This window comes from Anneissia japonica, unplaced genomic scaffold (genome assembly GCF_011630105.1).
Source record: "Anneissia japonica isolate Jap-2015-1 unplaced genomic scaffold, ASM1163010v1 scaffold287879_len466271_cov187, whole genome shotgun sequence".
NCBI classification, from domain to species: domain Eukaryota; kingdom Metazoa; phylum Echinodermata; class Crinoidea; order Comatulida; family Comatulidae; genus Anneissia; species Anneissia japonica.
The window spans coordinates 231626-243984 of record NW_022706284.1 but is presented as its reverse complement, the minus strand read 5'-3'; the positions used below and the strand labels follow the sequence as shown (position 1 = coordinate 243984).

Genomic DNA, 12359 nt, shown 5'->3' with positions numbered 1-12359 from the left:
ATAGATATACTGTATATAAATTGCAGAATATGTACACATGGACCATATTAAGCTACTGGACAAAATCAATAATATTTCCAATGAGACACCACCAAAAATCCATTTTATTTTTTGCTGATTTACCACCTATATACAAAAAAAATTCTGACCTTACCAACAATTATATGGTCTACTTTCTTAAATTTACAAAGAAATTTAAATAATAAAAACATAGGAAAATGAACTACTGAAGCTGGACCTGGCAGTACATTTTTTGATAAAACCTCAATACAGTACCTTCCTTTTCTTTTTCCAGGTTTTCTACCATTTTTTGGAGCTTTTCCAATTCAACATCATTTGTAGAAGAATTCATCAGTGGATTATGGTTTATCAGTCCACATGTTGGTCCACCAAAAAAATCCTGATCACCACCCAACAGGTCCACTACTGCAGCCTTACTTGGTTGTGGCTCAAACAAAAGCAAATCAGTAGACTGTTTCTTTGGAGATGGATCAAAAGAAAGCAGATCTACAACTGGGGCTGGGACAGAGTTATCAAAAGACAAAAGATCTCTTTGTCCTGTGCTTGAAGTTTCAACCTGGAAGAAATGTTACATCTTGTTTAATCTCACTTTCTGCTAATTGTTGTATTATTGATGAACTTATATTACACTTGCATCACTTGCATTGATGCTGTATAATTATCTTTATATTGCCAAGCCAGAATTTTTATGCTAGATTTCTTTGCTTCAAAAACTGCTTGGCAAGTCAAAACTTTCACTGAAACTGTTTGTACAATATTCATTTTAATAGGCTAATGTAATTTTTTAAGTGTCCCGTCCGTGACAAAACTGGCTTGTCTGTGACAAAATCTGTCCTGTCCGTGACAATTTGTTTTTTAAATATTATATTAAAGGCAGGTTAAACAAAATATTATCTACAAATTGGTTGATAAAATATTAAGTTATAGTCTCTAGTAGGAGAAAATTGATTATTAAATTTTTCATAGCATTACTTTCCTAATGAATGTAAAAAAACCTCCTCAAATGTCATGGATGGGACAGTAATGAATTTTGATGTGTAAGTATGAAATGAATAACAAATTTCAACCAAACACATGATTTTATAAGAGAGGAAGTACAAGGTAACTGTGTCTGCACCAAAGTTTTGTTATCAGATTTACTGTTTAAGAAATATTTAGCATTTTTTAATGCCGCGTCCGTGACACAAAATATACATTTTTAATATTTAATATCAAATAACTCAAAAAATATCCATCAAAAAAATGAAAAGTTTTTTTTATCTAACTTTGATATATCTACTTTGAGAATTAGCCAAAATTTATATTAACAATTGAGAATTAAAATTTAACCCTCACAGACCAAATACTGTGGAATGCCCCTATAGTACACTATTAAAATAACACATATAAAGTAGAACCCCTCATTTACGAACCCCGATTTTACAAGTTCCTGATTTTACGAAAGTAAAATCATGTCATTGTTGTCATAAATGAAGTTCATATTTCATGTACAAAACACACATGCGTGTCAAGAATTAATCATTAGGCGCATGCTGGAGTTTATTCACTCAGTTTTAGATGGTTTGCTGTACACTATCAGCGATCTCCACTACAATACAAAATGCAGATACTGTAGTGCGCTTTGAATACGACATTCAAGACGGTGATCATACTTCATGTCTGCAGCCGTGAGAAAACTCAGCCCAAGGCGTAAGTTGTCGCAAATCGATAGCCGCATGATTTAAATCATGTGTGTCTTAGCCCTAACATTTATGTAATAGAAAAGACAAAATAATCTTCGTAATTAACCCACTACCAAATTAATTTTAACCAATGATATATAAAGAGAGATTACAATATAGCATATAGGCCTACAGTCACATTTAGGATTGATTTATAATTTAATTAAAAATGGATTTTATTTATCAAATCTCACTAATGTTAATCTACCATTTCATTATTTCTCCCATAAAATAAAACACTGACACCCACATTTTCTTTTTAACTTTATTATTCATTACATAAATGTTAATTTAGGCATAGAACGATCGTATTACATACAAAAAAGTCCAAGCGCCGTGTCTACAGCCAATCAGCGCTCTTCTTTTAAAAAGTTGTGAACCCCTGGTTTCCGGGTTATTCCGTACAGCATGGCTCGAAATTCACGCTAGCAAACTAGCAATTTGCTAGTAGGTTTGTCATAATTGCTAGGTAAAAATTCACAAACCAGCAAATTAAAAAAACATGATTACTAGTTGGAATATCTATACAAAATATCTTGTAATTAGCCTAGTATTAAACTAAAGCTAGACTAAACTGATCTACAAAAACTAATACAAATTTTATTAAATTTATTTATTTATTTTTTAATTGAAAATCGACTAAAAATGCCTGTAATCGACGAAGAACGATCGTTTTTTCCCCATCTTGAGCACCAGGAACATAATGTAAAGTGCGCCACCAACATTAATTTTTTTAAAGCTTGTGTCAAAGAGTATAAAACTGCAAGAGGTCCGACTGCCGGGGATTCTTTGGAACGCAATCCTATTTCAAAAAGTACTACCCAAAAGGGGCGTGGACCTTAAAAGAACGTGAAGTGCGTTCTTATCGAACGCGTGCTGCGTGTCTAGAATGTATGCTGGAATTCGAAAAGCAGCACGCGTTCGATACGAACGCCTTTTACATTCTAAATGAAGGACACCCCCCCTTTGGGAGTACTTTTTTAACGTTCCATTGCCTGTATACAAAATAAGGGCAGTCGGACCTCTTGCAGTTGTATACTCTTTGCTTGCATGCAACAAGCTAAGAAAGCAGTGTGCAGAAAAAAAATCGCTTTCCTCACATGTGTTTGTTGACGAAGTCACGGGACGATGCGATCGGTAGTAAAGGCAACATATTTAATTTGGTTCTTTTTAAAATAAACAATGTTTCAGACATGATAATAATAATTTACTATGATGAAGCCAAGACAAATAGGTTACAACCTAGGCTTCAATTGGCAGTTGTTTTAGGCCTAGCCTACTAGACCCTAGTCTGGCTATGCCTAGTAGACCTCCTACCTAGCCTAGCCTAGGCTAGGCTTACTCAGGCCTCAAATTTGGGGATTTTATGGGCAAGGCCAAATGGCCTCCGGTATGACATGATTTTGAAAGGCACCAAGGCCAAATGGAAAGGCACCAAGGCCAAAATTTGAAGTATAAAAGGGCACCGAAGGCAAAATTTGATTTAGCCTCAGTACTAATTTCTCGCGAGTGCCTTGATTCGTCGTAGCCAGGCTAGGCAAGCTAGGCCTAGGCCAAGCCATAGTTGTCAATGGTAATATGACCTTGTTTAGAGTATTAACTATTATTATCGATTCAGTGTAGGAATATACTGCGGCAGTCGGCGATCGTACAAAACAGTCAAATTTCAAGTTCAATATCTTTGTGTTGTTGCTCAGTCCGTCGTCATCGGAGAGGAAGCCACAACTCTAAAATGGCTGCAAAAGCTGCGATGACGTAAGATCGCCCAAAGTTAGCTGTGCAGCAAGCACACGTTTACAACTATACAAAGGCCGTATTCGACTGGTCGTTCTTTGTTAAACCATGCCCACCTGTGCAGCGGTATCATCCTACTCAATGAAGATGACCAGTCGAATAGAAAACTTGTAAATACTCGACAAAACAAAATGGCTGTATAGTTACAGCGATACACGTTGAGTAATCAAGATTGCTTCAACTTGTGGTAGTATGGGTTTTTCGTTAAAAGAAATATTTTCATCCAGTTTTTATTCTGTTTGCCTACAATAATTTTTTGAATCCATGTGGGTAAATATTATGTTTATTTTATGAAATATAATCTAAATTATATTAACGCAAATGTTGTTAAAAAAAAAATCACCAATCGGCCATGTTTCTCCTTGGTCACATGGATAACTTACGCTGATTAACGCACTCTGGTTTACGTTAATTTTCGTTGTCAACAATCGTTGTCAACGAAAAGTCTATTAATACGGACCAGTCGAATGAGAATAATACTCAACGAATATTCGTTCCAACGAAATGAACCAGTCGAATAAGCCCATGTTTATATTGCAATAACCGCTAGAGTAAAACGCATGCGCACAGAACGGTAACCGCAAAACGTTCGTATCAACACACATGGAAATTCTCACATGTTCTGTTCTGTCACTGCAACATGGCCTAGGCTAGCTTACATGACCTACGATTTTGCGTTCTTACTTAGATTTTACGTGTCAAATGATCTATATTAAGTGTCATGAGGGCACCGAGGCCAAGGCTGCAAAAGGGCAGGAAAGTAGTGGCCGTCGTCGTGCTTCATTTTGAGGGGCACCAAGGCCAACCTGCGGCAATGGGCGCGGTTGTCGCCGTAAAATTTGAGGCTTGTATAGGCCTACATGTAGGGACTAAAAACTTGCAAAGACTGCTAACCTCAGAGAAAGGTTGGCATATTTTTGCCAAACTAATTTGTGACCCAAGCTCACAAACGGGCTGTAAATTCGCAGTGCACTGTATTGAGAAACAAGCCTCAATACCAAGAATAGGGCGTAAAACGTGAATTTTGTGTGAATTGGGTTTTTGTGTAATAAATAAAGTGTAACTATTAATCTTACTATTCCTGAAGTGTAAAATTCCAACTCTAAGAGGTTGATTTAAGAAAGTTGATAAGATGACAATTATTCAAACGGTCATAAATTTGCTTCCAGACAACCGATTGACTTCATTTAACTGTCATTTTAAAGTAAATGATATGTTCTATAACAAAAACTCATTTTGGCCTGAGGACAAGTTTACAGCCTGTTTGTGAGCTTGGGTCACATTTTTTCTCAATTTAATGAGCTGCATTAGACAATTAATGAATTATAATATTCATGTATTGTTCACACTTTAACAAAAGCTAAAATGCAGGCGACCGGATTTGACGGTAACGATCGTTTCCGGTACCATGTGGTTACCGTGACCAAAAAGTCACGGAAACGAAAAATTGTTTCCCATGTCTGGCCTAGCCACCACAATCATAATTTTAGTGGAAAAGTGTTAATACTTTTAATTCTGAACAGCAATTCATATAAGCGGTGGCCAAAATGATCCAAGACCCTATCGCAGAGGTCTTCCATCCGATCGTATCGTGAGAAAATGGCTTCCACGCTAGACTGAAAAAAAAACCATAACAACAGATCGCGCCTCACTACTGCTTGCTCTATTAGTACTTGGACGGAATTACCCATGCGTGCGACTAATCAGGACCTCATCTCCGCCGCGGGTTGACATAATAAATAGTAAGCATTTTTATCTTTGTCGACAATGTTTTGCATTGATTAATTGATTTATGTTGTTATTAATTAACAAAGTTAAAGTCAATTTTATTTTTCCAATGTTTTGTAAAGGTCAATTTTGACTAAGCCTAAGCTTAGGCCTAAAAAAGGCTGTTTTCCACTGGGCCTAGGCTAGGCTAGACAAATTTATTTGCGAAAATCGAAAAATTTGACCAATACGCTTGCGCAAGTAATAATCTTGTGAAGAAAATTAAACTGTGCATGTGTATAGGTGAAAATTTGCGATTAGCGCGAATAAATTCGTCTAGTGGAAAGCAGCCTTTTTTAGGCCTAGGCTTATGCCTGGGCTTCGGCTTAGACAAAACCGACCTAATTTACTAAAAAGAAATTATTTATATTTAGACCTAGGCCTAGTACAGTAAAACCCCTCATTTACGTACAGAGCGGGGCCAGAGGCCATCCGTATGTAAAATTGGGGTTGTGTGAAATTCCTATGTATTTACACTACCAATATGCTAGGCTGGGCTAGGCTAGGCCTGGACTGACATTTTGTTGGACTGCAGCCAAAATTCCAACTTGCCGTCGAAAGAATTTCAAAATAAAGATCATAATAATGTACAGTACTATGCATACTGTACTTGTTAATGTGTGTACAAAATTTATTCACTCTTTCTCAGGCAATAATATGACTTATCTTCTAGCTTTCGAAGAAACACAGCCACGCGGGCGCTGCAACAGAGCGAGTAACGCAACGTTTTTCACTCGATCCATATGCTTGTGGCGTCAAGTAAATTACCTTTACAGAATAACCCGGAAACCAGGGGTTCACAACTTTTTAAAAGAAGAGCGCTGATTGGATGTAGACACGGCGCTTGGACTTTTGTTTGTTTGTATGCAATACGATTGTTCTACGCCTCCATTAACATTTATGTAATGTATAATGTTAAAAAGAAAATGTGAGTGTCAGTGTCTTATTTTATGGGGGAAATAATGAAATGGTAGATTAACGTTAGTTAGATTTGATAAATAAAATCCATTGATAATTAGGGGGTTTATTAAATTACGATATGAGGGTGGTGTATTCAGAGATGAAAAAATCTTGCGCCTATCGATATGCCGAAAACTTGCGCATTGGGCGGAGTTTTCTCACGGCTGCAGACATGAAGTATGATCGCCGTGTTGAATGTCGGTGTATTCAAAGCGCACTATCTGCATTTTGTATGGTAGCAGAGAGCGCTGATAGTGTACAGCAAGCCGTCTAAGACCGAGTGAATAAACTCCAGCACACGCCTACCGATTAATTCTTGACACGCGTGTGTGATTTGTACATGAAATAGGAACTTATATGACAACAATGACATGATTTTACGTTCATAAAATCGGGAATGTAAAATCGGGGTTTGTAAATGAGAGGTTCTACTGTAGTATCGAAAATATGGATTCCCATGACTTTTCCATGAACACTAAAAACGGTTTCGGATAGTTTCCCATGATCACAGGGCACGGAAACCAAAAGTAGTTTCCCATAAAATTTAAAATCCTGTGGCCTGAAATGACATTTTGAAATTAATGCTATACCCCAGGGTTTTCCACCAGCTGTGTAATAACAATGTGGCTATGCTCCATTAATGAATTGTACTAATAGCTCATTATGCTTGCTACTCAAGAGTTAAACCAAGCTGGTATTCAATTACATGTTTGCAGAAAGTAAACAAAGGCACAAGGGCTATAGAATTAATTAAAAGGAAAGTTACCTTATCTCTGTATGTCTTTAATTCATTCTTTAATTTGTCATTTTCAGCTTCCATGCTCATTAGTCGTTTTCTTAAGCTTTTACCTTCGTCTTCTGAAGAACTCTCTGAAGAATACAATTTTGATAAAATACTACATACCACAGCAATTTAAAATTTTAAAACAATTAAATTGAAAAAAAAAAAAAAAACAACACCTTATGTGCTCAGCTTTGCAAACTAAAAAGGGTATAACAGTGAGAAAATTTGACGAACCTCTGGAGGATGTACTGTATGATCTGGAGCCACCCAGCCTATCAACCTCATGTTGTAACTTCTTCAGTTCACCTTCCAATGATTTATTCTTCTCAGCATAACGATCAATCTGATGTTTTTGATGAGTGCAATTTTCTTGCAGACGACCATAATCTGATTGCATTCGTTCTAGTTTTGATACAACATCTAGACATTCTGCTTGAGCTCTCTCAAGTTCACCTTTAATTTGACCTTAATTTAGAAAAAAATAAAAGTATGTAATGTATTAAAAATGCTACATGGCCAAGTTGCTTGAGTATGAATTGTGTAATTGAAACATTAATACTGTCATATGAAATCTCAATGATACCAGTAACAACCATCTATCAACATCATTCATTATCAATCATTATTAATTATAATACTAAATAATTAAAATGATCAAAAGTCTTTATGAATTGGCCCGAAAAATGTGTTTGTACAGTAGGCTAGAGCACTGTTCTACCAATTGAAACATTTTTACTGGAAAATTTGTCCATAAAAATTAGTTATGTGCACAGTGTGAGGCATACCATTTTTGAGGGGGATTTAATGACAAAACAACAACACATGGTAGTAATAGCCTAGACAGACTGGAATGACTTTCATTTATTGAAAGAAGGCCAGCATAGACTAATGAGCCAGAATTTATTCAGTTTAAAATTTATAAAAATCATTGTTATATCCTGTGTGTATGATTGTGTGTAGTGGGTTTGGATAGTCAATGAAACATCTGATGAATTATTTGGTGACATATTGATAATCTTTATGCACCCTCCTACAGTAGACCATCAAAACAATTTCAGATATACAGTAGAAACCCTCATTTACGAACCCCGATTTAACAAATTCCCAATTTTACGAACGTAAAATAAAGGTGATGACGTCATAAACATTTAAGTGAAAGATTTTAAAAAAAAAAAAAATCCGCTCTAATTGTAACGGTTATTAGCATGCATAGAACACAACACACCATACTATATAGTACTAGGTAATTCTCAAGTGAAGGAGGCCCTCTAACGGGCCTCTTTAAAGTCAGTGTTTTTTATGGCTTCACACATGTGCATGCGACAAATTTTACTTCTCTTTCAAACATCGTTTTCAGCTTTAAAATTCAACATACTGTAGTGCTAGATTGTTTTATTGAATGATCAATATATATAATAAACAAGTATCTATGGAAGTTGTGTTGGAGTAAAATCTACAATCTAGGTATTTAAGAAGGTAAAAATGTCCGATAAAAACAAATTTGTGTAGGGCCTAGAGTAGGATCAGAATGCTTAGAAGCTGCCTACTGTAAGCCTAGGCCCCCTCAGACTTAGCTGCGTAGGCCTGTAGGCCTAGCCTAGTTTATGCCAGTGTAAGTAGTACCAGTGCAAATATGGAGTTTGGGTCAACCCCGATTTTACGAATACCTGCATTTACGAACAGCTCTGGGCCCGTGCCGTACGTAAATGAGGGGTTCTACTGTATTTGAAATTTAAGCTTTTCTCTCGCCAATATTCATTTGAGTAAGTGGGGTATTCACCATTGGGTGATCTGACACAGAATGGCCCTATGATAATGCATTGCATTTGAATACAGTACAGTACCGTACAACAACTTTTTTATTTGCAATTCACATGGTAATGGTATACCATGAAATTAATTGATTGGCAGTTACTTTGCAAAATAAAAACCTTTTTCCGAACATTAGCACAATAAATTATGTTTCCATGTGAACAGCCTTTTCCATCATGAAAATGCAAATTACCTACAGTGGAATGCAATAAGCTTTAAAACAATTTAATGAAACATGTTAATACATGAATGAAGTTTTTACTTGTTTTGTGAGCCTCTGATGCTAGCGATGTCTTTGAGTGAGACAGCTGGCCTTCAATGCAAGCAATAAGAGACTCTTTGGCGTGCAACTCTTGCTGCAATTTCTCTTGTTTATTCTCAAGATCACGGCATGATTCTAGAAGACTTTGATTTTCACGTGCCAAGTTCGTAGTTCCTGCTTTTGCTTCCTCCAATTTTCTGACTTGTTTCTTATACGCACCATCCAGTGTATCTAACTGGAACAACTTTTGTTTATGATCCTTTCTCAATCTGTCTAAGCTTGTTTCCAATTCCTGTACCTTCTTGAGTGCCTTGTGAGAAAGGCCCTCTTTCCACTCATCATCAACCCAACTCATTTTTTCCAAATATCTCAGCGTGTTATTTCGATCTCAGTCTACGAAAAAAATGTTAATTGAAAAATTAATTATGACACATTATTTGTTATAAAAACCTTTGAACTTACATTTAGACCTGTTACTCTTCTGTGATCAAAATTGTTTCTAGCATTAATATTTTTTGGAAAAAGTTTTGATTGGATATTAATGAAAAACATACACAGTCAAACACATTCAATGAACATTATCAAATGCTGACTGAACATTTTTAAAATGCTGCCTTGTTTCTAATTGGTAAATAAAGGTGAGTTCTGGGTTAGAAATTTCTTATTATCATGATAATTTATAAAATAAATCCAGACAAAAAGGTCTAAAATTAAAGGAGTAAAACAACCAATAAAACTGTGTGTGGTAGTTTAGTTGAAATTGAGGCTAAACTTTCCATTGCCAGTGGTTGGGAATGAAAATCATTTAAATTGACTTTTTAACAGATACAGTACTAGGGTGTTCAGTCGCTTGAATGCACATTGAGGACACGCATCATATATATGCGGTTTAGTAGCGCAGAAACAATCAGTTTTCAAATTGTGGTTTGAAAATGAAATTATTATTTAATTTTACATTTTTTTGTATGTATGTAAAGCTAATAATCTATGCTTTCTGGATATCTAAAAATTAATGTTCACTACTACTATCACTGTATATAGAGCCATTATTCAACCCACTTGAAATGATCGCGTACTTTCTGGCCAACGAGAACCAGCAACTTCGGAAGCTTCTCCGCAAAAAACGAAAGCGAGTGACAGGTTTCCCAAGTGGCAGTGTTATTCCTGGGTTCACGCTAACCGATCGCCAAGTCGCCATGGGCGAAAACAATTTTGAATTGGCGAAAAAAAAAAAACAAAGTTACTTAGCCATTTTGGCGAAAGCTTAAAAATAATAAAAATGGTTTTTTTAAATACTTGATGAAATACATTGTTTCTTTCATCTGACCTCTACATAGAAATATTTTTCCATCGGCACGATCAAGATCTCCATTTTACGCTACTCCATTGCCAGTGCCATGCGACATTTATGTGAGTTGTTCTATTAGTGTGACTACAAATGTCACTGTGTGCATCGCAAATTATTTTGTTATTATAAAGTGGGCAGCGTAACAATCAGTGGCTGGATGGTAACGACTACAGTACCGACACAAAATACTGCATTTTTTAATTGTAAAATTACCGAATGTCACATGTAAAACCCAATGGAAAATAAAACTCGGCAAAATGCCAGTTCATCTTGTCAACCCCAAAAAATCCAGCATCGGACAGAGTGCACGCCAATAAGAACACAGTAAAGTGTGTTAAAGGTTAACCTCTTGGCAAATGTTGAAAAGCTCTGAGCGACAGTGAGTAAAAGATGAAGAAAATGCGGTCTAGCATGACTAGCATTACTTCGGCAAAGTAGTGATTTCTGTAGTTTATTAGTATTGGATCGCTTAGCAGGTTCTGCTTCAAATTACGGTAAACAATAAACAACGTGATCTTTAAGTAGAAATCGTAATAATTTGTACATGATGTGTCATCAGTATTATTATTTAAAAGAAGAAATTCCTACTACCAGAACAATATCAGATCAAAATTCTCCGAATTGGAAAGTTAAACAGTATAAATTACTGTCTGCTGTCCTCCTCTATATGGGAAAATGTAGGCCGTAGGCCTAAATGACATCGAAATTCGAACATACTGACGGCCCACTAGGTTACCTAGCTATCGAACTAAACACAGTTTTAAAACATGATCGATCTAATAATAAGGTAGGAAATAACAAAACAATAAGTTCTCACATTGTTTATTAGTAAATTGCAACATTGTTCACGTGCTGATCCAGCCTACGAAGTTTGGAAAGCTAATTAAAATAACAATGACCTTCGTAGTGGTTCGTAGCTACATTCAAAACATAACCTACGAGCAGATTATGAGAGGTTACGCGCAGATACGAAGCAGTACTGTAATTCCTGTCTGTACTGTAATTTCTATGTTCACGACGGTCGGCTAGTGGTTAGCCTGCCCCAAATGCCCAAGTGCACACACAACAACAGAACTAAAGCAGCCGACTGTCGGGTAAATAATGGCTTTCGAGCTTGGAGGTTTTTCCTTGAATGCTTGAATGATTTAAATGGCCAGGTCGCGATTTTTTTTTTCCGTACGAAACATTTGCATGAAACTTCACTCAGGCCATTTAAGTGCATGATAAGTGGCTAAAACTATTTTTAACATTTTAGCCAATTTTGGCTAAACAAATATCCAATTGGCTAAATTTTTTTTAGCTTTAGCCAATTTTTTTAGCTTTAGCCAATTGGCTAAACAAAAATGAAAGTTAGAGTGAACCCAGTATTCTGCAGGGTCTGTTTGACCTTATAGCATTTACTCGAGGTCAATAGCTTGTCGGAAAGTTGAGTTATATACATTTCAAAAATTTGATACCGAAATTTACCAGAAAGTTTTCGATTTACATTTAATGAGTGAGTATATTTCCAAAATATAGTTTATTTAGAATAATATACCGAAAGGAAAAATTAATTTGCGTACGAATAAAGCACAGAGAGGAATTTTAGTTTCGCCTGTCAAACACGAAATCTGCTGATTATTTAGGTCAACGCGGCGACCTAAATCTCTGGGCTACGTGAATGTAAACACGTCGCTTTATGTGGCCTACAGAATTCCTTTTATAGTTGCGTGTATGTGAGCTCAATTCAATGAATTCTGGATAAAATTGGGCAATTTCATGGTAGCGGAATCACTATTTTGCTGAACTTTTCAACTTTAATCTAATGTCATATTTATACTCCATTCTAATTCTTGGAATAATTATCATATTTACATAACTATGGAATCCTGTCTCTTATACAACTCTAGA

The 12359-nt window shown here is 35.9% G+C and overlaps 1 protein-coding gene across 2 annotated transcripts in view; it reads right to left on the bottom strand.

Annotated features, from left to right (window-relative positions):
- The window catches only part of LOC117106087 (centromere protein F-like), a 46816-nt gene that overhangs the window by 29265 nt on the left and 5192 nt on the right, over positions 1-12359 (bottom strand). For both annotated transcript variants that reach the window (XM_033247425.1, XM_033247424.1), the window contains exons 2-5: positions 9122-9514; positions 7282-7512; positions 7030-7133; positions 277-577 (exon numbers count right to left, since the gene is read on the bottom strand). In XM_033247425.1, the coding sequence (XP_033103316.1) occupies positions 277-577; positions 7030-7133; positions 7282-7512; positions 9122-9476 (991 nt within the window). In that variant the 5' untranslated portion in view covers positions 9477-9514. The remainder of the gene's footprint in view (positions 1-276; positions 578-7029; positions 7134-7281; positions 7513-9121; positions 9515-12359) is intronic.